At 42.2% G+C, this 27,569-nt stretch overlaps 1 protein-coding gene across 1 annotated transcript in view; it reads right to left on the bottom strand.

Moving 5' to 3' along the window:
- Window positions 1-27,569, bottom strand: part of RTN1 (reticulon 1) — a 280,944-nt gene that overhangs the window by 119,863 nt on the left and 133,512 nt on the right. The window contains exon 3 of the mRNA XM_015143801.3: window positions 15,676-16,425. Within this exon, the coding sequence (XP_014999287.3) occupies window positions 15,676-16,425 (750 nt within the window). The remainder of the gene's footprint in view (window positions 1-15,675; window positions 16,426-27,569) is intronic.

A 27,569-nucleotide genomic window follows, 5' to 3' on the forward strand; every position in this document is an offset into this window, starting at 1 on the left:
AGAAAGCATCCTTCTCTGCTGACTACATTTGCCCTCTCCTGGGCTGATCACTCCAGGAATGAACAACTGAGAGAGAAATGCTTTTCATGAGTAATAGTAGGAGATCCACATATAATGTTCCCTTCTTAATTAGCCTATTATTCTTTAACTTCTCATTGGACTCAATAACATTTAAATGTGCTTTTGAAAAAGAACACAAGCTATAAAGCACATTGACATACAATAAAATCCCACAAAAGACTTCAGTGGCTTCACCTTCATGTATGGAGTTGCCATTCACTTATTTATTAAATGTTTATTAAGTTCCCACTATTCACTAGGCATCACTGTAAGCACTAGAGATATAGCAGTGAACAAAAGGCTGTGATCTCAAAAAGCTTAAAGTCTACTTGGGAGAGACAGGCAATAAACAAATAAAGGAAGGCACACATCATGTACTGGGTGATGATAAGTGCTATGAAGATCAAGACAAGAGATCACTGTGCAAGAGGTCCGTGATAAGGACCTCATCGAATTTCCAGTGTGCTCCATGCATCAAGATGCATACAGTCATGTGACAAATTCTGGTCAATGAGCCATAGGCAAAAGTGACATGTGTCATTTCCAGGGGAAGTTTTTAAGAGCTGGTATCAGCTCTTTCTTCCTCTGGCATAGCAACTTGAGAAGCCATACGTTGAGATTCAGCTGGCACAGAAGAAAGGGAGCTTGGATCCCTTTGTAGCTGAATAAAGGAAAGCCTCCACCAAATAGCAATAGTTGAAAGCTAGAAATAAATGTTTGTTGAGCTAAGACATTGAAAATTTGAGGTTTGTTACTATAGTATGGCCTAACAGAGTCAAAAGAGTAAGGCATACACCTGAGGCTAAGTGGGGATTGTGGAGGGAGCCCCAAAATACATAGGCCTAAAGATGATAACAAAAATCTATATACAACAGATAGGGCTAAGTGGTACCCAACCCTGGCTGGACATTCTAAATCAGCTGAGGCATACTAGAAAATACTGATCTACAGATGTTATATCCACATATTACATTTTGAGATATTATGGGTGAGGAACTAAGCATATATTTATTGAAAACTGCAGTCAACAGAAAATGACAAATTGGGTCAGCTGGCTTTAGGAAACCTCCCCAGAGGCAACCTGTCCCACAATATACTTTGGAAAGAGCTTATTAGTGAGATCAATTCAACTTCCGATAAATTGTTGGAAAGCAGTCAATCAAACTGCAAAATAGGAAGAAAACCTACAAACTTACTAACTGAAATGTTATGAAACAGTATGTTGCAGAAAATATTCCTGCATTAAATGAATAACTGGGCTGGGCGTGGTGGCTCATGCCTACAATCCCAGCACTTTGGGAGGCCAAGCTAGGCTGATCACCTGAGGTCAGCAGTTTGAGACCAACCTGGGCAACAAGGTGAAACCCTGTCTCTACTAAAAATACAAAATTAGTTGGGTGTGGTGGGGCACGCCTGTAATCCCAGCTACTTGGGAGGCTGAGGCAGGTGAATTGCTTGAACCCGGGTGGTGGAGGTTGTAGTCAGCTGAAATCGCCCCCACTGCACTCCAGCCTGGGTGACAAGAGTGAAACTCCATCTCAAAAAAAAAAAAAAAAAAAAAGAGTAACTGTATTAGATTCTCCCAAAGCCCCATCTCATTGTATAATTATTATTAAAATAAATATTTAAATAGCAACAACATTAGAGGATAAGCACTTTACCTAAATTATCTCAAATAATCATCCCAAGAATCCTGTGATGTAGGTACTATTATCCCCTTTGAACAGACAAAAAAAACTGAAATGCAGACAGGTTAACTTGCCCAGAGTCACACAGCTAGTAGTAAATGGAGAAGGTAAGACCCAGATCCAATTGGCGCATGATTTTTTAACGCACTGAAAAGGGGACATACAATCCAAAGGATACAGTTTCTTGAGGCAGGGAATCTAGACAAGTGGCCACTGGTGGGGGAAAGGACCGCAGGCATGGGGTTGGGAGCAGCTGCTCTGATTCTAGTTGAGAATTCCCAGTCCTTTGAAAACAGAACGGCTTCACAGGATGCCAAAGCATGATGGAAATTTCCGATGAAAACAATCTACTCTTTTTGCTCCAGGCAATAATGAGCTGAGCTCCCTACTAGGATGAAGTTCCCCTCATACATTTCCAGTGTAACTCATAACTTGGCATTCTGGTTTAGACCAGATTCAGACAAGCTTCAGAGCACTTACTGCTGAGAATGGGGACTTGGACTAAGGAAAACACTGCATGAAGTCGCAGGCATGTCTTACCCTCAGGCAGCTCACTCCTTTGCCCAATTCAGAGAGAATCAGCAATTTCCCGAGTTTGCTAGGCTAGCCCTAGAGAGGGACTTCAGTTTTCCTAGATGTCTCCTGGCTTTTAGAGGGTGCCAGCTACTCACCTTGAGGTTATAAAAGATTTGTATAGTTTTTATGACAACATTTCAGGAAGAAGCAATAAAACATCTTGAAGACAGAACTGTCTTTTTAAAATTTGCCCAGAATTACCATACCAGTAATTCTAGCAGTTGAGCAAAGGACAGTACCAGCAAAGGACAGTATAAAGGGGAAAGGTACAGAGAAGAAGCAAGACTTATAAAATTATGCTTATAAAAATTAGACTAATAGGCCAGGTGTGGTGGGTCACACCTGTAATCCCAGCACTTTGGGAGGCCGAGGCAGGCAGATCACGAGGTCAGGAGTTTGAGGCCAGCCTGGCCAACATAGTGAAACGCCGTCTCTACTAAAAATTTAAAAATTGGCCAGGCATGGTGGTGGGCGCCTGTAATCCCAGATACTTGGGAGGCTGAGGCAGGAGAATCGCTTGAACCCAGGAGGTGGAAGTTGCTGTTAGCCGAGATTGCGCCATTGCACTCCAGCCTAGGCGACAGAGTGAGACTCTGTCTAAAAAAACAAACAAAGAAACAAAAAAGATGAATAAAGTTATGGGACATGTGCCACAACATACTTTCTAACTATAGATCTTCTTTCTGAATTTTATATTACATCATGGGTTATCCTATTAGAATAATGCTAGCTACAGTAATAAATAACCCCAAAATTTCAGTGGCTTAACATGGAAGGAATTTTTTGTTGTTGCTGCTAATTTAAAAGATGAGTGTGAGTGTTCATTAGCAGGTAGCTTTCCACCAGGTAGTCATTTAGGAGCCCAGGTTCCTTCTCCTTTGCCATCCCCTTGGTCTAGAGCCTTGAAGGAGGAAAAGGCACAACTGCATCTCAGCCATCTTCCCAGATGTGACCCATATCCCCTCCACTCACATTCTATTGATAAGAATTAGACTCAGAGCTTCACCTGGCTGCAAGGAGGCTGGGAAATGCAGTCCCTGACTGAGAGCCACTTCCCAAGAAGGACACTACAGAACAGCAAGTATCAATTTGATGGAAAGTTACCCACCTCTACCCATTACAACATGGGTATCATATAAACCAGCAGGTCCCAAACCCCTGGCCACGGACCGGTACTGGTCCATGGTCTGTTAGGAACTGGGCCACACAGCAGGAGGGGAGCGGAGGGTGAGTGAGCATTTCTGCCTCAGCTCTACCTCCTATGCAATCAGCAGTGGCATTAGGAGATTAGATTCTCATAGGAGTGTGAACCCTATTGTAAACTGCACAAGCAAGGGTTCTAGGTTGTGTGCTCCTTACGAGACTCTAATGCCTGATGATTTGAGGTGGAACAGTTTCATCCTGAAACCATCCCACCCTCCCACCTTCCCATGGAAAAACTGTCTTCCATGAAACTGGTCGCTGGTGCCAAAAGGGTTGGGGACCACTGATAAAAACTACAGGGGCAAATATATATAGCGGGAGAGATAAAACTTAATAGTTCAGGTGAATGACCTTATGTCTCATCCCAGAGGCAATTCAGTTCCAATTTGACAGAGGAACAGTAAGGCTGGAACCCCAAAAGTATCCCTTTCTCAGAGAACTTTGTCCTCAGGCTCTAGGTTTGGCTCTGAGACTTTCCTCATCAACAAGTCCCTTTATGTTTTTGGCCAGAGTAGTGGGCCCTGAGGAAAAGATGTCTCCATAAGAACTAAAATGTAAATCATAAGAGGACTTATAAATCATTAAAAGCCAAGATTTTTGGCTTTGGAACTATAGCATGTCTTGGTGAAATATATAAAATCTTCTCTAAATTTCAGGATTCTGTTTTCAGAGAACTAAGAAAGGGCATTAAAAATCTGGACCTTAGGCCTGGTGTGGTGGCTCATGCCTGTAATCCCAGCACTTTAGGAGGCAGAGGCGGGTGGATCACTTGAGGTCAGGAGTTGGAGACCAGCCTGGCCAAAATGGTAAAACCCCATCTCTACTAATAATACAAAAATTAGCCAGGCATGGTCGTGGGCACATGTAATCCCAGCTACTTGGGAGGCTGAGGCAAGAGAATTGCTTGAACCTGGAAGGTGGAGGTTGCAGTGAGCCAGCATCATGCCACTGCACACTGGCCTGGGCAACATGGTGAGACTCCATCTCAAAAAAAAAAAAAAAAAAAAATGTGGACCTCAACAAAGAGAGAAGGAAGAAAATAAAAGGAATAAATTGACAATTAGACTATTTTACTTCTATCCAAACTTTCTAGAATCATTTATTCATGATTTTCTTTATTTTCAACATTTAAGAAAACCATGTTTGTATGTAAAAAAGATTCAAGTATAAATTGGCTAAGCTAAAGAAAATAATTAAATGCTTTCCAAATGATTGGAGTGAATTTCCAGCTTATAGACCATGCTAACACTTGAACTAGCTGCCTATGTTATATAGCATTATAAAACTCTTTACATCTACATATATTTTTGATATTAAATCTTAAGTCTCAAAATTCTAAAGAAACTTACCATAGAGAACATTTAGCTTTGCTTATAAGGAGGCCAAGTACCTGGAAATCAATTTAGTTGGAAAAAGACACTGACTGAAAATGAGTAGCTCTTATTTCAAATCCTGGTTCTTCTACCCCTGAGAAATAACCTAGAACAACCAACTGTACCTCAACCCTTGACTTCAATTTGAAATGAAGATGTTGACTCAAAACTCCAATTAGTAGGGAACCATAGTTCATAAATTCTACATAGTTCATAAATACATGGTATTATATTTTTTGTTTTGGTAGAGGCCAAATGGTGTAGCCTTACAATTAATTCTGCTGAAAACTAAGTTACCCATTTGGAAATATTTTTTGGAACTCTGTCCTTGTGCTTGTTTCAAGGAAAATTCGGAGGGGAATTTAAATAATCAGTCACCACAGAAACAGTACAGCCATGTGAACATTGTAAATTCATTTAAAGACATATTTTCTTACATCATAAACCAAGAAATCTTATTGTAAATTTCAAATTGTGGTGGTGTGAGAAGAGGTTAAGAAGTAGAGGTTGACCTGTAATCCCAGCACTTTGGGAGGCCGAGGCGGGTGGATCACGAGGTCAGGAGACCATCCTGGCTAACATGGTGAAACCCTGTCTCTACTAAAACAAACCAAACCAAAACAAAAATTAGCTGGGCATGGTGGTGGACGCCTGTAGTCCCAGCTACTAGGGAGGCTGAGGCAGAAGAATGGCGTGAACCCGGGAGGCGGAGCTTGCAGTGAGCCGAGATCACGCCACTACACGCCAGCCCGGGTAACAGAGCAAGACTCCGTCTAAACAAACAAACAAACAAACAAACAAAAAAGAAGTAGAGGTTGAATATTTTCATGGCAACCACTGGATGGCAATAGACATTAACAGTGAGTGGGGACAATCAATACAAAAGCAACTTTCTGCTTTACTTGACTTTCTCCGCATTTTCCGAAGTAGAATCAAACTGAGCTTCTAGAGATGTTAGGGAGAGGTAAACAAGAGTGAATTCGGAAGTGAAAGAATTAGGTTTTGGGACACATACTCTGCTTTTTCAAGTGCTTTGTAGGCAGACAAATCTCTCAAGATTTCAGTGCTCAGTCAAGAGTTTTAAGAAAATGAAGTGCCTGCCAGAAGGGAAGAGTTAAGCCAGAATGTTATATTTACCAGAATATGCAACTTTGAACTGGATTACTATTAGTGGTAGTGAAATGTTTGATCTTGTTTAATAAAGTCATGCTGGTTGCTCCTGATTTGTGCATGGAAGACTAAAACTCAACCCCACTCCTCTCCCTCTCCTGCTACAAATTTTCCAGGCTATGAATAGAGATCACCCAGAGGACTCCTCTGACCCAGGAGATCCCAAACTACTGAAGCAACAAATGGTTAGCTCCTCTGTGTCCCCACCATATACTGTTGGGGCCTTTGCTCTAGTGGCATTGTGGGGTGGAGAGATGTTAGGTGGCATCCCCTGGAGTGAGCTGGCAAGACCAAGCTGTGTTTACATGCTCTCTCCTTCACTCTCCCATAAGGAGGTGGAAGTCTAGAAGTGTAAACAGTACACATTTCACTCTAAATTCTATTTACCCACAAGAACCATTTTAACTAACATCTAAGCCTAAACAGAAAATCCAACTGGCCTTGGAAAAAGTTAAGTCACTGGAGAAAAAACCTGCCAAAGATTACTCTGAGGACGTTGAGAGATCAGCCCTGACATAGTCCCTAGAGTAATGATTCTTAAGTTCTCTGCCTACAATTAACTGGGGAGCTACTTAATGAAGCAGATGCATTAGCCCCTCCCTAGGAAATCCTGGGGCGGGCCCAGGAATTCTGTATTTCAACAAACTGCTTCTGATATAAATGGTCTACCAACTACCCTTTGAGAAACACTATCTAAAAAAACTGAACAGTTCCACTGAGCCCCTAATCTGCTCTTCCTGCCACTCACACCCACTTCCACAAGGAGAGAGAAAAGTCCTGGATCGATGCTTTGCCTGGCCAAGAGGACCACCATTTCAACCTAGGTCACTTAAAACCCAGGAGCGCCATTACAGAGATGGGGCAACTTAGGAATCTCTGAGTAAATCACCAAGAGAGACCATGGCCAACTGCAGTCTTGAGCTGAAGTAACCAGACTGAGTAGTGTGCTTGCCCCAAGTTGAAGCCCCAGTTTGAGTATCTACTTTAAAGTTGCCTTCGCTCTAACGTTAGCCTCTGCTCTCTGACAGGCTGCTGACTTTTCCTTGCCTGTTAGTATAATTTTGATTCATATTTGGGATGTTCTTTAGACTTTCTGAAGCTTTTGTGATTTCTTGGCCCTAGGCAAGCATGTATCTAACTCTAAATAACCAACTTGCTTGACCATAATCCCTACCTATCTCACTAGGGGTCTTATTTAACCTCCACAGGTACCATATTGGACCATTCCAGCTCCAGTTTCAGCCACCCGAACATCACCATCACCTAAATACATTAAACCCATTGCTTGGCCAGGGAAATACTCTAGATATAGTGCTCAAATAGGGAGATCATTTCAGTGCTATCATAATTCAAATGGATGAGATTTTCGAAAAGCAGACACACAAAAATATGAGTTCAATGACTAATGAAGCAGCATCAGAGTTTGGGGTATTTTTCCCCATTGTAAATATTTTTGCATCTCTTTGTAATCATCGTGTTGATAAAAAATGAAATATAATTTGAGGGGTATTGGGGTTAAAGTCACCCCTACCACCAATCCAAAGCATCAGTAGGTCCTATTAAGTCCATCTCCAAAACATATCTCAAATCCATCCATTCCCTCCATCTCCAATGCTACCACCTCTCCAAGTTATTGCCATCTCATGCCTGCAAGAGCTTCCTAATTTGTCTTCCCACTTGCATGCTTGCTTGTCCTCCTTCAGCTCTTTCTCCCTAGAGCAGCCAATGTGACCTCTAAAACCTGCAAAGGAGGTCATGTCACTTTCTAGTTTAAAAACCTTTCTGAGGCTTCTTAGTATGCTTAGGAAAGACCAAGCTTAGCACCATGGTGTGTGCATGGAAGGGCACTGCCAATCTTCTGCCTCCATTTCTTGCTATTCTTCCCCTTGCCTACCACATTCTAGCAACATCAACTTGTTTTCCATTTATAGAATACCCCCAGAACTTTCCTGTCTCTGGTCTTTGCATTTTCTATTGTCTGAAACTTACTTTAATCAGCTCTTGCCAGAGCTGATTTTCTCAGTTTCCTCTTTCTCAGAGGCCTTCTCTCTGACCTTCCTAAGTGCCACCCACCACCAGGTACTCTCTTACACATCACTCTGTTGATTTTCTTCTTAATGTCTACTCCCTCCTCCACCAGAATGTAAGTCCCATGAGGGGTAGATTCAAGTCTGCTTTGGTAACCACACTACATTTCTAGTGTCAGTCACTTCCTATGCCATATTGGTTGAATCAAAGGAAAGATGGATGTATGAATAGGTAAAGTATTGCTTTGGTGGGACTGGCATAACCTTGAGTGAAATTTATGTATTATATTTTTGTATTACAGGAGTGTTTTGTGGGGTCACAAAGATAGCATCTAGATGTGCAGAAACTATGTCTATGAGGGTCCCACCCAGACTTTAGAGGGAAGTAGGGTTAGCATTTGAGAGTAGAGAATCTCCTTGACCTCATGTTGCCTCTGAGAATTAGAAGTATCTGAATTATGTCCTCCAAACTCCATTATTTTAAGTGAGGTTGATCTATGTGAGGAACAGAGGAGAAAAGAGCCTGCATAGGGAATTAGGATTGCCATCTATTAATAAATAGGAGCATTATCTCTTGGAGGCATAAAAATGTTTGCTGCCTGGGAGTTCTCTCTCTACAGGCAAGTTTAAGGTTGACTTGATTCCATTTTAGGAGGTGATCAATGCCCTACTGCATGCCCAAACCAAATTTACTAGAAGGGTTTACTGTGTCCCAAAGATTTGGTATTAAAAGTATTACAAAGGTACAATAACCATTTTAGATCTTTATACACATCTTGGAATTGAAGTGGTAAGAATACCTGTCCCTAGAAATAATAAGTGCTGGGGCCACCAAGATTGGCAGCAATATCTATCCAAGGCTGAGAAGGAAACCCCGCCACTCAGTGAAGCCACCATTAAAAAAAAACCCAGATCAATATGCAATTGGAACAGAGCTAATTTTGTGACAGCTTCAGAAGGAAAAGCCATGAATTCAGCTGGCTGCTGGCAGCCTCATCCAGGGTTGCCTAGACCAGAAGAGCTCCTTCTATCACTGGGCAAAGTCTCACAAAAGTAGCTTAGTGGCTTTCAATAGTCTAAGGTGGGCTGGTTGCAGTGGCTCACGCCTGTAAGTCCAACATTTTGGGAGGCCGAGGTGGGCAGATCACTTGAGGCCAGGAGTTCAAGACCAGCCTGGCCAACACAGCGAAACCCTGTCTCTACCAAAAAAATACAAAAATTAGCCAGGCATGGTGGTGCACACCTGTAGTCCCAACTACTCAGTAGGCTGAAGCAGGAGAATCGCTTGACCCTGGGAGCAGAGGTTGCAGTGAGCTGAGATCGTGCCACTGCACTCCAGCCTGAGTGACAGAGTGAGACCCTGTCTAAAAAAAAAAAATAGTCTAAGGTGGAAAATCAATGTCTCCATCTAAGTATTTCCATGGCATAGCATACACCAACACAGGAGTCACACTTTATCCAGCAGTTACTGGTCCATCTTGTTGAAAGCTGACAAAGAACAGCAGCTTCAGTGGAGGGGCCCAGAGCTCAAGTGGAATCTAATATCTGTACCATGAAAGAAAGAGACTTTCCAAGAATCTTCACAGCCTGGTATATTAATACAGTGTCATGACAGTGAATACATACAGGACTAGGGTATAATGACTTTTTTTTTCTTTTTTTTTTTTAGAATTATGAGAAGAAAGTACATGGGTCACACTTATTTTGGTTCCCTCCCAAATATTTCAGGACAGAAGTAATATCTAGCATAATAATGAAAAGTAATAACAAACATCATAAATGCTGGACAGATGAAAATCTATTCTATTTGAGAAGACCTCCATCTGGTAGCCATCCCACGAATCACCCCTCCAAGGGAAAGACAGGCTTTTCCCTGCCACAAGGGGCTGAGCCCTCCAGGCTCAAGCTGCTGTAACTGCTATACACAGAGGAGGCCATGGGTGAGGAGGCTGCAGAGGCCTGCCTCCCAGGGCATGGACAGGCACCTCTCTAACAGAAAGAGATAGAAACAGCTGAGTCCCCCTCAGTATCTTTAATTTAAAAGCATGATATGTCTAAGGCATGCTCACCAACATGTTTTCTTAGAAGGTCTGGGCTGCTTAGCTCATCTGTTTACAATAGAAATTCTCAAGCTTCAGTATCATTATTAAAAGTGCAGATCTATGCCCCAGCCAATTCTCATTCCGTAGTTTTGAGGTGGGGGTAGAGTGAGAATCTGAATTCCGAACAAGCACTCCAAAAGGTTCTGAGGTACCTGGTCCCCAAGCAACACTTAAGTCCGTGCCAGCTTAAAGAAATATTTCTCAACCTGGGTCACTGGTTGCATACTTTAGGGTTCCAAAAAGAGAATTTTTACATTTTTGTATTTTTATTTTGATAATAGTTTTTCAAATAGTAAGAACATTCTGGATCATTTGGGTGATAATTTTATAACCAAACACTACTGCAAGACTTCCACTGAAGTATTTATAGTCAGGTCAGCACTGAGTAACTTTAACTTTGCCTCAGGCTAATGAGTCTTTACTTGGATCCAGACTTAGTTCTTTTAAATTATTTTGTTGCTCTCCGATGGATGGATGAATGAAAATTCATTTTACTCAACTCCCCGTTGGTAGTGTTTTTTCCAACTTTCTCATTACTATGAAAAATGCTGTAGGAAAGATATTCACATGTATCTTTCTGACTCTATTTACACAGGTGTATAATTTATATATTTTTGCCCACCTGCTATAGCATTTCTATGGGATAAATTCCTAACAGTATTCAAAAGGTATGAGAACTTAGAACTGTAAGAGGGTTAGAGTCCTGGAGGTTGAGTGTTCATCACCTCATTTGCTCATGAAGGGAACAGAGGAAGGAAAAGAGCAAATTTTGACAAATTAACATGGACAGACTGAATTTGGGAGGTCTATGGAATGTCCAATACACAGTGAGGGAAATCGGCCTGGAGTTTAGAAAAGAGGACTTCTTCAAAGCAAGAGATTTGAGAAGTGTCACACATAAGGCAGTGCCTGAAAACCTGCATGGGTGATAGCAGCCTTGACAGCAAGGATATGCGGGAGGAAGAAAGACAAGGACAGAACTCAGGGACAACACAGAGGAACTGGAAGGGAGGTAGCAAAAGAGATTAGAAAAGAGGTCAGAGAGTAAGAGGAGAACCAAAAAAGAGAAACATCAGTACGATAAGGGAGAAAAAAGTTCTCAGAAGGAGTGAACAATTTCCATGTGAGCTGATATTGTCCCTAACTTTACTGTTAAATGAAATAAGTTACAAAACGGTATGTTCAATATGTTACTTTTTCAGTGAAAAACTATATATGCCTGAATACTTAAAGAAATTCTCTGAAAAGAACAAGAACAATAAAAAAAAAAACCAATACAAAGGCCTGTAGTGATGTCTGAGAATTAGGGATGGGAGGGTTGAGTAGGGAACTTTTAACTTTGTCTTTCTTTGTTGCACAGACTGGAGTGCAGTGGTATGATCATAGCTCACTGCAGGCCCGACCTCCTGGGCTCAAGTGATCCTCCCATATCAGCCAACTGAGAAGCCGGGACTACCGGCCTGCACCACCACACCCAACTAATTTTTGTGTTTTTTGTAGAGATGGAGTTTCATCATGTTGCCCAGTCTGGTCTTGAACTCCTGGGCTCAAGGGATTCACCTGCCTTGGCCTCCCAAAGTGCTGGGGCTACAGGTGTGGGCCACCATGCCCAGACTCTTTAACTTTGAATTTTGTGCCATTTCGTACAGCTTGAATTTATTACAACAAATATACATTACTTTATTATTAACGTTTTAAGGACTGATCATCAGTATGATATTAGATTACAAGAGAGAACAAGAAAGATGAGACTGAAAAGAGGCCATTTGTTTGGCAAGAAGAGAGTCGGTTTCAGGTAGGAATATGAAAGCAGACTGCCATCATCTAAAACCCTGCTTCCCTGGCTGGGTGTGGTGGCTCACACCTGTAATCCCAGCACTTTGAGAGGCCGAGGTGGGCGGATCACGAGGTCAGGAGATCGAGACCATCCTGGCTAACATGGTGAAATCCCGTCTCTACTAAAAAAAAAAAATACAAAAAATTAGCCGGGCATGGTGGCGGGCGCCTGTAGTCCCAGCTACTCTGGAGGCTGAGGCAGGAGAATGGCATGAACCAGGGAGGCGGAGCTTGCAGTGAGCCGAGATGCGCCACTGTACTCCAGCCTGGGCAACAGAGTGGGACTCCATCTCAAAAACAAAAACAAAAACAAAAACAATAAACAAAAAAACCCTGTTTCCCAAGTTTCAAAGGGTGTAAGAATCACATATGCACTTATGCACAGGGGATCTTGATTCAGTAGGTCTTGGAAGGAGCCTGAGATTCCCCACTTCTAACAACATCCCACATGATATCAACGTGGCTGGTCCAAGCCACACACTTTTGAGTTGCATGATAAGTAATCAGAATGCAGGAAACAAGCTCAAGGGCAAAGATACCATGATTTCCCAAAGGGTGTTCCCCTGGAATATGAACCCAATGGCACACTCTAATAAAAAATATTCTACAATCAACTAGGTTTGGTAAATATCACATACCTATCCTGATTAATCACACTGGGTATTAGCACTTTTATGAGAATTTTTAAATTAGGTTTTTACTTGGACATTCCTAACAGTTATGGCCAACCTTGTAGAAAGTAAAACATATCTACCTGCTTTAGAATCTAATGTTTATAACAGGTCATCCTAGAAGGTGTAGGGGAGCAGAAATACAGGGCAGCAAGAGCTCAGGGGTATACAAGGACAAAAACTGAAGCATGAAGAAAGAACTGCATTTTGTCTCCAGTGCAGTAACTGCAGAGGTCTCTGAAAGGTGAGAAAGCTCCAAAAGCAGGCCTTGTTAGAGCCCGTGCAGCAGTTACCCTGGTGCTCCTCCTTGGTGCATGCAATGATGCTATCAAATATTTGTCAAACCTTATCCTAAATATTATTCTAAATATTTCTAGGCTCTTCTGAAACCCTGTCCAGCATCAGCAGGATGGCTTATCCCCTGGATACTTGTGAATGCATAAACTTAAATGCGTGCATACCGCCAGAAGCTTCAGTGGATAAGAGCAGGAAACCACAGAAGCTGATCTGACCTCACTGCTGCCAGGAACCAAGCTTGGCATGAGCACAAACCTGCTGTCCACCAACAGTGATTAAGAATAGCCTGGGGCTGGGCACGGTGGCTCACACCTGTAATCCCAGCACTTTGGGAGGCCAAGGCAGGCGGATCACCTAAGGTCACGTTCAGTGAGCCACGATCACGCCATTGCACTCCAGCCTGGGCAATAAAAGCAAAACTCTGTCAAAAAAAAAAAAAAAAAAAAAACCCAGCCTGGGGGAGGCTGGGCAGCACTGATCCTTTCTCACCTGCTGAGACAGAGCAAGTGAGACCAAAAAGAACCTCAGAGCTCAAATTGACTGCTGGCATTGTTGAATCACCTGCCCAGGACCTCCAGTTCTTGGCTGCCTCAGAATGGCCTTTTAGACTCTTCATAGATAGTGCAGTGGAGCAGTGAGTTTCAGTGGGAGACTAGATTTCAAAGGACCCCACAGTGCAGAAGAGAGTGGAGATTATTCACCCTGGCATGCCTTCATCTTTTGAAAAGGCTGCCACTCCCTCCTCTCTACCTTCTAAACTTGGCAGCACAGGGTCCAAGCCATATGGGGCAACTTTTACAGAGATTCAAATGACACCAAATTGGCCATAAAAGATACTCTGAAGCCTTTGCATTCACAGCTGCAGTTTTCCATCTCCTCAGCTCTTCATCAGGCGTCTGGTCAGTCCGTGCCAGCTGTTGTCCTTGTCTCTCAATAGGCATGCAAAGTTCCCTTTTCTCTTTAGCTCTCAGATTTATTTACTTTTGAGAATAAACATATTTGAACAGCACTGTGTACATGGGGACTATCTCAGGAACATTAGTTAGGGGATAAAATGGAGACACATGCTTGTTACAGTACAGTGACATGAACACATGCTCAGCATGACTCAAGCTTGACTGTTTTGGGGCCCCAAGGGGCTGAAGGTTGTTCATGTTAATACTGTTTCCTGTGGTTCCCTGCAAGCTGCAGGGTCTTTTCCTACCATGTCAGGAGAGTAGCAAAAAAAATCCAAAATGGTTTTAATATTGACCCAACAAACACATTCCCACCGTTACATCTGTCTTCAAATATCTTCCCTACCTATCACACACAAGAAATATGCTTTCAGCTCTTTAAGAAGAGTTATTTGGGAAATCAAGAGTCAATTATATCAGCCCCCACACCATGCCACGTGTCTGAGCCACAGCAACCATGTATCTTTTTATTTCAGTCCTCTAGGTTCCTCCATTCTATTCCAATGTGTTAATTTTAAAGAATTTAGCAACTAGCTTCCAATTTAAAATAACGAGAAAGATTTTTGTCCTCTATTTTTATATGAAGCACTTTAACTGCTGCTAACATCATTGAAGTTAGCAGAGGCACAGGAAAGAGGGTGTACCCTTGAAATCACTTATCTCCAAAAGGCGAAGGCAAATAAAGCACTTCTAAAGGAAGCACTACCCCTCAGCTGAGCCCCAGCTCAGCTGAAAAGTAGAAGAGAGGGGTGGGAGGGACCTTGAATACAGTTGTTAGGGTTTGTTTTAAAGTCCTACCTGAGTGTTCTCTCCCCAGGAACTGGGTAGAAGTTCTCTAACCTCACCCATTAACAAAAATAGAAAGAGCAGGACCTCACTTAGTCATGTGACTCTAATTTCTTTCTTGAATTCCATAAGACAACTGCAATCAGGTGTGGTGAACGATTTTTGGGGAAGAATCTCTTGTACACATATAGTGTCTGGAAAACAAATAATGACTTCCATTTTTTCTTGCATTTGAAGACTCACCTCAAAATTTTTCATAGGGAGAACATAATGACCACATTAAATTCATTCTAAGTAAAAGAGACTTTAAAAATGAATGAATCACCTTCAGTCTTGCTTAGGGACAAGAGAAAACTCTGGACCCAACTGTGGTCTCTGTCTTGCCTGACTCACTGGGACACAAAAACCTTATCAAGGTCCAAATCCCTTGCCCTTGGGTAAGAGAAAGGATGGAGCTGAGCTCCACTTTGCACACTTAAGAAACAGGCCTGACTGGCAAAATAGAACATGCTAGTGGTGGGTTCCAGCACCTACAGAGACTGAGCAGGGGGACTGGAGTGGAGCCTGGACAATAACAAGAAAAGCATCGCTTTCCTGGGGAAGGAAATCCAGTCCTGGAATGGAAAGACAGGCGCATGTACTCCATTCAGGAGATCCTGGAGTGAACACAAAACCGCTCATTATTAGGGAGGCTCGGTTCAGCCAGTCCTGAGTCGCCCTGAGCATGTGGTTCTGCCACCGACTTCTGTCCCAGCTGCAAATCTGAATTCTCTCATCTCCTCCCATCCCCTTTGGAACTCTTCTCTGGTCAACTGTTTGATCAGCATAGGGATGACTCCGGGGCTGAGCCAGAACCACCCCTGCTGAATGCTCAGAGCACCCAGAGGGAGGACACTAACCAAGCATCCCTGTTGCAGTCGGATCCTTTACCTTTTTGCCTATTGAGGAACAGCAGTGGGGGCAGAGGGCCAGGACCTAGAGGCCCAGAGCCCTTTGTGGCCACAGGACTTTGGCTGGAACTTGCATCTTCCTCAGGCTTCCGTGGCAACATGGGCGTCTCAGGTTCCAGGACTCCGTCTCCAGGGGGCAGCTCGGGGACAGGCTGGGGCTCAGCTGAGGGGTAGTCCAGGAAAGAACCCGGCTCCGCCAGGCCCCGCCGGCTGGGCGCGCGCTCCTCGGCCCGGACCCCTGTCTCCTCCCGGATGGCGTCCAGGGAGCCGGGCTTCATCGGGGGTGAGTCCTGCTCCCGCTTGGGGCTCTCCTCCGAGGCCGAGGAGGCATCGCACGACTCGATGATGAGCTCGCTGTCCAGCTCGGCCTCGCGCTCCTCCCTCAGGATGCTGTACTGGATGGATGGCGAGGCGGGCGAGGGCGGTGGGCCGCCCACGTGGCCAAAGCTCACGTAGCCCGAGGGCAGCGCGTCCTCCGCGGCCATGGGGTCCTCGGACACCAGCTCGATCTCTGAATCCCCCGATTCTGCGCTGCTAGCCTCGTGGTCCAGCGGGCTGGGGATGGTTGGTGGTCCGGACCTGGCCTTGACCTCGGGCCTGTCGGCCAGCTGGCCCACCGGCCGTGGGCTCTCGGTGGTTTCATATGATAATCCCTTTGCTTCTTTGATGGCGATGATCAGCTCATCCTCGGAGATGCTGCCTTTCCCCTGGGATTCTGCAGCAGATGGTTCTGTCGTCCCACAGAGCGAAGGAGAGCCAGGGAGGCACACACACGGACAGACAGATGGACAGAGAGAGGAGGGATAAAACAAAATTCCATTAGGGGAGATGTTTTGTCATTGCTTGAGAAACACATATCTCATTAGCACAAAAATAATCTGTTTCCAGGGCTATGCTGGAAAGACAGGCCACCTGAAGTAAAAGGCTAATTACTGTTATGGCCCAATTAATCAGTGTTTTACAGACCTATCTATCTTCAGCTAGCTATTTTAAAAAATGACCCAGCAATATCTTAGCAACAGAATCTCAGTTGGTTTTCCTGTTTCAATGCAGAGAAGATTATACAAGTCATCGTTTTAATTTCTGATTCATTCTCTCAGGGAACTTTTTCAATTTCACAGATTTTATCAGATAATCTGATGTATACAGCTCTCTAATTGGGCCCACCAATATCAACAAATCTGAAAATCATCTGTTATTCCCTGTCCATTGCTGTTTACATCCTCTCCTTTAGCAAGACAAAGACAGGTAATTTTGAGCCTTGGATACAACTTGACTTCTGAGCTTTATATTTCCCATAAGAATCAGTATTTTTTTTTTTTTTTTTTGCCACTAAGTGGAGCAATGTAAGAGATCACTTCTGCCAATTCCACCAAGCAGGCTGTGCAGATTGCCATAATGGACTATCCTACAAGGCTTCCCATAGTGGCAGCCCACTGTATTCTTTCCCTTTCTTCTCTCTTCACTTCCTCTCAAGAAGAACAAAACCTGAGAGTCACTCCTGGACCCCTGGATGAATGCCTGCCTTCTGCCTGATGTTTATCCAGATGGCCTAAAGGCTACACTGGCAATCTTGCTGAGCTTTCTCTCCCGTAGATGAGACGACCTGGGATCACCATGACAACAGTGTTCAAGAGCTTTGTTTTCCCTTGCCATACAGAAGGGCTTTATTTCAGAATATCTTAGTGAGATCTGGTCCTTTTGTTAGCAATAACTAGTTGCATTTATCCAAAGCTTTGAGGGACCTGTGGCTTTAGGACTGTGGGAGAACACCAATGGATAAAACATTTTAGATTTTCCTAATTCTTTATGAATCAGAATTGATTTTATTCTTTATCCATATTCATTCATCTGTTATTTATTGAGAACCTAATATGTGTTAGGCCCTTTTCTACACACTTGGGATATATTAGTGAATGAAACAGGTAACAAAGTCTCTGCTTATACTCTAGTGGAGGGAACACAATATACAAACAATATATATAGTAAATAAGTAAAGTATAGAGTATGTTAGAAGATGTTAAGTGCTATGGAAAAAAGTAGAGTAGGGTAAGGGAAACACAAGTTCTGGGTCAGGGTGGAGATGAGTTTGCAATTTTAAACAGGGGAGTCCGTATAGGCCTCATTGAGAAAGTAACCTACATTTAACACTTGAAGCAGGTGAGAGAGTGACTCATGAAGATATCCAGAGGAAAAGCACGCCATGCAGAGGAAACATATAGTGCAAAGGCTCAGAGGTGGGAGCTGCCCTGATTCCCAGGTATCATAAGCAGGCCATTGTGTCTGGGCAAAGTGAATGAGTTAAGAAATAGGAGATCAGTGACATGGGGAGTAGGGGCAGATCATGTAGGATCTCATAGGGCTTTTATTCTGAGTGAGATTAGAAGATATTGGAGGGCTTTAAGCAGAGGAAGGATATGATCTATGGGTTTCCCCCCTTTTTTTAGTAACTTAAAACAACAACTACTTCATTATCTCTCATATGATTCTTGTTTTTAAAAATTTATTTTATGATCACCAACTCTATTTTTACAGGAATTAGTTCCTTAATAAGTTGTACACGTAGTTGTTTGATACAATTTCAGACAGCGGAAAAGTGTAAAAGCTTCACCAGTTTACTTCTGAATGGTTGTCCAGAGCACTGAGAAAGAAGATAAGGAGTGGCGTAAATTAGGAAATGTTCTGTACCTCCAGAGCACTGCTAGTAGCAGCAACATCTTCTGCTGGGTGCCAGGCATTTTACACATGGAACTTAGGGTCTAGGGACAATAGATTAAGCTACTTGTCCAAGGTCACTGTAGTGGTTTTCTCTCTTTGCCTGCTTGGATCCATTCCTTTCTCTGCCCTCTCCTATGCTCTGAGAGGCTGACCTATATAGAAGGCATACCCAGGATTTCTGTCCCTCTGGTTCCTGGTTGTTTTTAGCCAATAGGAAGCCTGAGGGTTGGGATGTTGAGCTATTTATACCCCCTGCTGCTTCTGAAGTTCCAGCTCTTAGCAGGCTTCAAGAATGCTGTTCCTTCCTCTTGGTCTTTAGGTCTAGGGGTAGTAACACCTCCCTAATGTTAAGGCTTTGGCATCATTTGTTGGTTTTCTTGGCCATCTTTACACATCTGTAATTAGCCCCTTCTTTAAACTCTCTTCAGTCACAACCTTTGAGTGTGTCACTTTTTTCCTGCTAGGACCCTAGATGATATAACTAGATGGTTAGAAATTATTTGACCTGAATTTGAATGCATGTCTATTTCATGTGTTTTACACTATATCATGATATAGTGTTTTACACTATATCATGCTACATCTTTTTAAAAGGGGGATGCAGACACATCTCAGACGTGAGATGTGGCAAGTTATATTTTGGAACATGAGAAGCAGAGGAAAAGTGAACTGGATAACCACAAGCAAAATAATGAAATTAAACCCCTACCTCATGTCACATTTTACAATTTCCTTCAAATGGGTCAGTAGCCTAAATATAAGAGCTAAAATCATAAAACTCTAGAAGAATAGATAGAAGTAAATTTTCATGACCTTGGATTAGACAATCGTTTCACAGATATGACACCAAAAACAGAAGCAACAAAAGAAAAATTAATATACTGTGCTTTTGTGCTTCAGAGAATACCATAAAGAAAGTGAAAGCACAATCAATAGAACAGAAGAAAATATTTGCAAATCATATATCTGATAAGGGACTCATATCTAGAATATATAAAAAACTATTATGACTCAATCATAAAAGGCAAGCCAATTAAAAATGGGCAAAGAACTTCAATAGATAGATTTCCAAAGGCAATTTACAAATGGCCAAAATGCACATGAAAATATGCCCAACGTCATTATTCACCAAAAAATGCAAATCAAAACTACTGTGAGATACCACTTCATACCCACTAGGATGGCTATAATCAAAAAGTCAGATAAAAACAAGTTCTGGCAAAGATTTAGAGAAATTGGAACCTTTATGCACTGCTGGTGGGAATGAAAAATGTTGTAACTGCTTTGGACAAAAGCCTGGCAGCTCCTTACACATTTAAACATAGAGTTATCATATGACCCAGTAATTCCACTGCTAGATATCTACCAAAGAGAAATGAAAGTATATGTCCACACAAAAAACTTGTATATGAATGTTCATAAGAGCATTATTCATAATGGCCAGAAAAGGCAGAAACAATCTAACATCCATCAACTGATAAATGGATAAATAAAAATGTAATATATCCCATACATGGAATGAAGTACTGATATGTGTTACAACAAAGCTAAATATTTGAAACAGTGAAATAAGACAGTCACAAAGGACCACATATTATGTGATTGCATTCATATGAAATGTCCAGAATAAGTAAATTTATAGAGAAAGAAAGTAGATTAGTAGTTGTAGGGAGTGAGGAGATTTGGAGGGTGAGAAAAGGGGGTGCAGGGTTTCTTTTTGGGGTAATAAAATGCTCTAAAATTTATTGCAGTGATGGATCACAACTCTGTGAATATACTAAAAACCATGGAAATGTACACTTTAAATGAATTGTATAGTATATGGATTATATCTCAATAAAGCTGTTTTAAAAAAAACAGAAGGAAGCTTGGCCTTCAATTTAAACTTACAGGAGAACTAACATTGGTCTGTATTATGAGTGAAAAGTAATGCTTTTATTATGTTAAGCTACCAAGATTTTGGGATTTACCTGAATTATAGTGAATACATTATTTCACTCTGGATTGTACCCTTACCGCTTGTCTCAGTTCACTGGCAACTTCCCAGTCGCTTTTGAGTTCTCATCTTATTTGACTTCTCAACAGTATTTGACATACTACCCACTCCTCCTTTGGTGTCTGCAACTCTACTTTCTTCAGATTTTCCTCCTAGCTCTCCTGGATCTCATCTCTTTCCAGATATGAAATGTTGGTCTCCCCCAGAGTTCTTCCCTAGGCTTTCTTCTTACTCCAGTCCATCTCAAGGTGATTTTACCCATTTCCACCATCACTAGGTCCCAATTACCATTACTATGTTTATGACTCACAGTATTCCCTGCCTCTCCCAGAGAATAAGAAGAAAACAAAACAGAATGGGCTAGGTGCAATTGTGCTGTACAACATTCTAGAGGAACTTAGAGGAGGTCATTGAGGAAGCTGCACTTGAATTGATCTTGGAACACAAATAGAACCATGAAAGGCAGGCATTGTCCAAGAGTGAACTCCAAAAGCAAAGGTATGGAGGTGAAAAAGGAAGGGGTCTGCTCAAAGAAGGACAAAGTCAAACGTTTAACTGGAGTATTGTTGGGAATGATGCAGGGTTGATGTAACTGAAAATGGAAGCAGGCCCCTGGTCATGGAAGGCCCTGAAAACTAGTTCAAAAGTCAGTCCTGAAGAAATAAGCATATGGAGGGGCCAAGATGGCCAAATATAATCAGTTGCAGTCCCTGGCACTTACGGAGAGGAACGAAAGGGGCAAATGAATACGGTACCTTCAGCTAAAATATCCGGGTTCTCCCACTGGGATTGATTAGGAAAACAACACATGGAGAATAAAGAAAAGCAGGGTGGGGTGACAGTCCACCCAAGAGCAACACAAAGCCAAGGGAACCCCCCTGCCTCCCAGCCAAGGGAAGCAGTGAGTGACTGTGTGATCCTGGAAAACCACACTTCTTCCATGGATCTTTGCAACTCTCAGATCAGGAGATCCCCTCAAGAGTCCATGCCACCAGGGCCTTGGATCCAACACACAGACCTATGTGGAGTCTTGGCAGAGCAGCCGCTCAGGCATGCACAGAGACCCAGGAGCTTTGCATACTCCAGCCCCAGGATCCCCCAACAAATGTGCCTGCTATTTACGCAAGGTGGGAGGTCCGCACATACCTCTAGGAAAAGGGCAGAATCCAGGGAGCTAAGCAGTGCCATTTTGTGGGCCCCATTTCTATGGCACGTCACAAGATGAGGCCCACTGGCTTGGAATTCCAGTCAGCCACCAGCAACAGGGTAGAGCCTGCCTGAGACTGGATGGAGTCCCGGTGGGAGTGGGGGTCACCATCTCTACAGTTTGGTCAACTCAGTCATTCCAGCCTGTGGGCTTTGGAGAGTCCAAATGGTCCAGTGAAGGAAGGGTCCCCCCAACAGCACAACACAGGGGCTTTGCCAGATTGTGGTCAGACAGATTTTTTTCTTTCTTTCTTTCTTTTGAGACAGAGTCTCGCTCTGCTGCCCAGGCTGGAGTGCTGTGGTGCAATCCCTGCTCACTGCAACTTCCGCCTCCCAGGTTCAAGCAATTCTCCTGTTTCAGACTCCAGAGTAGCTGGGATTACAGGGGTGCCCTACCATGCCTGGCTAATTTTTGTATTTTTAGTACAGACAGGGTTTCATCATGTTGGCCACACTCGTCTTGGAACTCCTGACCTCAAGTGATCCGCCCACCTTGGCCTCCCAAATGCTGGGATTACAGGCATGAGCCACTGTGCTGGCCAGACTGCTCCTTTAAGCAGGGCTGCCATCCATTCCTCCGCACTAGGTGGGACCTCCCAGCTGGACCCTCCAGCTACATCTGTTGGCACATATTAGGGACAGAGCTCTGATCTCTCCCTGGGATGGAGTGCTCAGAGGAGGGGAGGGGCTCCCCCCTGGGCTGGCATTCTAGCCTGTGGACTTTGGAGAGTCCAAGCTGACAGGGCAGAGGCAGTTCCTCACCATGACATAGCTATTTTGTCGAGGCATGGCCAGACTGCTTCTTTAAGTGGGACCACAATCCATTCTTCCTTGCAGGGTGGGTCCTCCTAGCTGGCGTCTCTGTTCACCCCTGTTCATATTCTCCCTGGGTGAAATGGACAGGCTGCCATTTTGGCCATTCAGGCTTCTCAGCTGGTCCAGCCTGTGGGGCTTGGAAAGCCCAAATTAATTGGGGCTGAAGGGATGCAGCACAGCTGCCTTACCAAAAGGCAGCCAGACTGCTTCTTTAAGTGTGCCCTTGATGCCTTTCCTCCTGACTGGGTGAGACCTCCCAACCAGGGTCTCCAGCCACCACCTACAGGCACATTCAGGCTGGCAACAGGTCAGTACTCCCCTGGGATGAAGTTTCCAGAGAAAGAGGCAGGCTGCCATCTTTGCTGTTTCCCAACTTTCACTGCTTATACCTCCAGGTATGGGAAAAACCAAGACAACTAGGGTCTGGAGTGGACCCCAAAAAAACCGCAGCAGCCCTACAGCAGAGTGGACAAATTATTAAAAGAAGAACAAATATAAAACAAAAAACAATAACAAACCCATAAAAACCCCATCCAAAAGTCAGCAACCTCAAAGATTGAAGGTAGTTAAGCCCACAAAAATGAGAAAGAATCAGTGCAAAACCCCTGAAAACTCAAAAAGCTAGAGTGCCCCTTCTCCTTCAAATGACTACAAACCTTCCCAGCAAGAGCTCAGAACTGGGCTGAGGCTGGGACAGCTGAAATGACAGAAGTAGGCTTCAGATGGTGGGTAATAAAAAAACTTTGCTAAACTAAAGGAACATGTGGTAACCATTGACAAATAAGTAAATAATCACGATAAAACAATACAGGAGCTGACAGCCAAAATAGCCAGTTTAGACAGGAACATAACCAACCAGCTGGAGCTGAAACACACACAACAAGGAATTCACAATGCAATCACAAGTATTAATAGCAAAATAGACCAAGCAGAGAAAAGAATCTCAGACCTTGAAGAGTATATTTCTGAAATAAGACAGGCAGACAAGAATAGAGACAAAAGAAAGAAAAGGAATGAACAAAACCTCTGAGAAATATAGAATTATGTAAAGAGACTGAATCTACAGCTAATGGGGGTACCTGAAAGAGATGGGGAGAATAGAACCAAGCTGGAAAACATACTTCAGAATATTATCCAGGAGAATTTCCCCAACCTAGTAAGACAGGCTAACACTCAAATTCAGGAAATGCAGAGGACCCCAGCAAGATAATCAATGAAAAGATCATCCCCAAGACACACAATCATCAAAATTTCCAGGGTCAAAATGAAAGAAAAAATGTTAAGGGCAGCCACAGAGAAAGGCCAGGACACCTATAAAGGGAAGCCCATCAGACTAAAGTGGACCTCTCAGCAGAAACGCTATAAGCTAGACAAGATTCGGGGCCAATATTCAACACTCCCAAGAAAAGAATTTCCAACCCAGAATTTCATATCCAGCCAAAGTAAGCTTCATAAGCAAAGGAGAAATAAGATCCAATTCAGACAGCGAATGCTGAGGGAATTAGTTATCACCAGGCCTGCCTTGCCAGAGTTCCTGAAGGAAACACTGAATATAGAAAGGAAAAACCATTACCAGCCCCTACAAAAACACATTGAACTATACAGACCAGTAACACTATGAAGCAATCACATAAACAAGTCTGAAAAATAACCAGCTAGCATTGTGATGACAGAATCAAACCCACACATAACAGTACTAACCTTAAATGTAAATGGGCTAAATGCCCCAATTAAAAGACACAAAGTGGCAAGCTGGATAAAGAACCAAGACCCATTGGTATGCTGTCTTCAAGAGACCCATCTCACATGCAAAGACACATATAGGCTCAAAATAAAGGGATGCAGGAAAATTTACCAAGCAAATGGAAAATAGAATAAAGCAGGGGTTGCACTCCTAGTTTCTGACAAAATAGACTTTAAACCAACAAATACCAAAAAAGATAAAGAAGGACATTACATAATGGTAAAGAGTTCAATTCAACAAGAAGAGCTAACCATCCTAAATACATATGCACACAACATGTGGGCACCCAGATTCATAAAGCAAGTTCTTAGAGACCTTCAAAGAGATTTAGACTCTCACACAATAACAGTGGGAGACTTTAACACCCCAATGACAATATTAGACGTGAAATAATAACAGTCTCTCAGACCACAGCACAATCAAATTACAACTCAAGATTAAGAAATTCACTCAAAACCACACAACTACATGGAAACTGAACAGCATGCTCCTGAATCTCTTGGGTAAATAGTAAAATTAAGGCAGGAATCAAGCGGTTCTTTGAAATTAAGGAGAGCAAAGAGACAACATACCAAAATCTCTGGGATGCAGCTAAAGCAGTGTTAAGAGGGAAATTTATAGCATTAAATGCCCACATTAAAAAGCTGGAAAGATTTCAAGTTAACAACCTAACATCTCAACTAAAAGAACTAGAGAACCAAGAGCAAACAAACCCCAAAGCTAGCAGAAGACAAGAACAAAGATGAACTGAAGGAGGCAGAAACATGAAAAACCCTTTAAAAATAAACAAATTTAGGAGCTGTTTTTTTTTAAATTTCTTTTTAAATCAACCATTAGCTAGACTAATGCAGAAGAAACGAGAGAAGAATCAAATAAACACAATCTGAAATGATAAGGGAGATATCACCATTGACCCCACAGAAATACAAACAATGATCAGAGAATACTATAAACACCTCTATGCACATAAACTAGAAAATCTAGAAGAAATGGATAAATTCCTGGAGACATACACCCTGCAAAGACTGAACCAGGAAGAAACTGAATCCCTAAATAGACCAATAACAAGTTCTGAAATTGAGACAACAATAAATAGCCTACCAACCAACCAAAAGCCCAGGACCAAGGATATTTACAGCTGAATTCTACCAGAGGTACAAAGAAGAGCTGGTACCATTTCTATTGAAACTATTCCAGAGAAACTGAAAAGGAGGGACTCCTCCCTAACTCATTCTATGAGGCCAGCATCATCCTGATACCAAAATCTGGAAAAGATACAACAAAAAAATAAAACTTCAGGCCAATATTGTTGATGAACACTGATGCAATAATCCTCAATAAAATACTGGCAAACTGAATCCAGCAGCACATCAAAAAGCTTATCCACCACCATCAAGTAGGTTTCATTCCTGGGATGCAACTTTGGTTCAACATATGCAAATCAAAACATGTGATTAATCATATAAGCAGATCTAAAGACAAAACCACATGATTATCTAAAAAGATGCAGAAAAGGCCTTCAATAAAATTCAACATTCCTTCATATTAAAAACTTTCAATAAACTAGGTATTAAAGGTACATACCTCAAAATAATAAGAGCCATATATGACAAACCCACTGCCAATATCATACTAAATAGGCAAAAGCTAGAAGCATTCCTACTAAAAAGCAGCACAAGACAAGGATGCCCTCTCTCACCACTCCTATTCAACACAGCACTGGAAGTTCTGGCCAGGGCAATCAGACAAGAGAAAGAAATAAATTGTTTTCAAATAGGAAGCGAGGAAGTCCAACTATCTTTGTTTGCAGATGACATGATTCTATATCTAGAAAACCCCATTTTCTCAGTCCATTAGCTTCCTAAGCTGATAAGCAACTTCAGCAAAGTCTCAGGATATGAAATCAATGTGCAAAAATTGCTAGCATTCCTATACACCAACAACAGTTAAGCAGAGAGCCAAATCATGAATGAACTCCCACTCACAATTGCCACAAAAAGAATACAATACCTAGGAATACAGCTAACAATGGATGTGAAGGACCTCTTCAAGGAGAACTACAAACAACTGCTTAAAGAAATCAGAGATGACACAAAGAAATGGAAAAACATTCCATACTCATGGATATGAAGAATCAATATCATGAAAATGGCCATACTCCCCAAAACAACTTATAGATTCAACATTATTCCCATTAAACTACTATTGACATTCCTCACAGAATTAGAAAAAACTATTTTAAAATTCATTTGGAACCAAAAGAGAGCCAGAATAGCCAAGACAATCCTAAGACAAATAACAAAGCTGGAGGCATTATGCTACTTGACTTCAAACTATACTAAAAGGCTACAGTAACCAAAACAGCATGGTACTGGTACAAGAACAGGCACATAGACCAATGGACCAGAATAGAGAACCTAGTAATAAGACCACATACCTACAACCATCTGATCTTTGACTAACCTTACAAAAACAAGCAATGGGGAAAGAATTCCCTATTTAATAAATGGTGCTGGGATAACTGGCTAGCAATATACAGAAAATTGAAACTGGACCCTTTCCTTACACATGCACAAAAATCAACTCAAGATGGATTAAAAACTTAAATTTAAAACCCAAAACTATAAAAACCCTAGAAGACAATCTAGGCAATACCATTCAGGACATAGGCATGGGCAAAGATTTCATTACAAAGACACCAACAGCAATTGCAACAAAAGCTCAAATTGACAAATGGGATCTAATTAAACTAAAAGCTTCTGCACAGCAAAAGAAACTATCATTAGAGTGAACAGAACAGAATGGGAGAAAATATTTGCAATCTATGCATCTGACAAAGGTTTAATATCCAGCATCTACAAGGAACTTAAGCAATTTACAAGAAAAAAAAACCTCATTAAAAATTGGGCAAAGGACATGAACAGACACTTCTCAAAAGAAGATATACAAGCAGACAACAAATATGAATAAAAGCTCAACAGCACTTATAATTAGATAAATGTAAATCAAAACTACGATGAGGTACCATCTTATACAAGTCGGAATGGCTATTACCAAAAAGTCAAAAAACAACAAATGCTGGCGAGGTTGTGGAGAAAAAGGAATGCTTTTACACTGTTAGTGGGAGTGTAAATTAGTTCAACCATTGTGGAAAACAGTGTGGCGACTCCTCAAAGACCTAGAGGCAGAAATACAATTTGACCCAGCAATCCCATTACTGGGTATATACCCAAAGGAATAGGAATCATCCTATTATAAAGATACAGGCACACGTATGTTTATTGCGGCACTATTTACAATAGTAAAGACATGGAACCAACCCAAATGCTCATCAGTGATAGACTGGATAAAGAAAATGTGGTACATACACCATGGAGTTCTATGCAACCATAAA

The sequence above is a fragment of the Macaca mulatta genome, chromosome 7 (assembly GCF_049350105.2).
Source record: "Macaca mulatta isolate MMU2019108-1 chromosome 7, T2T-MMU8v2.0, whole genome shotgun sequence".
Lineage (NCBI taxonomy): Eukaryota > Metazoa > Chordata > Mammalia > Primates > Cercopithecidae > Macaca > Macaca mulatta.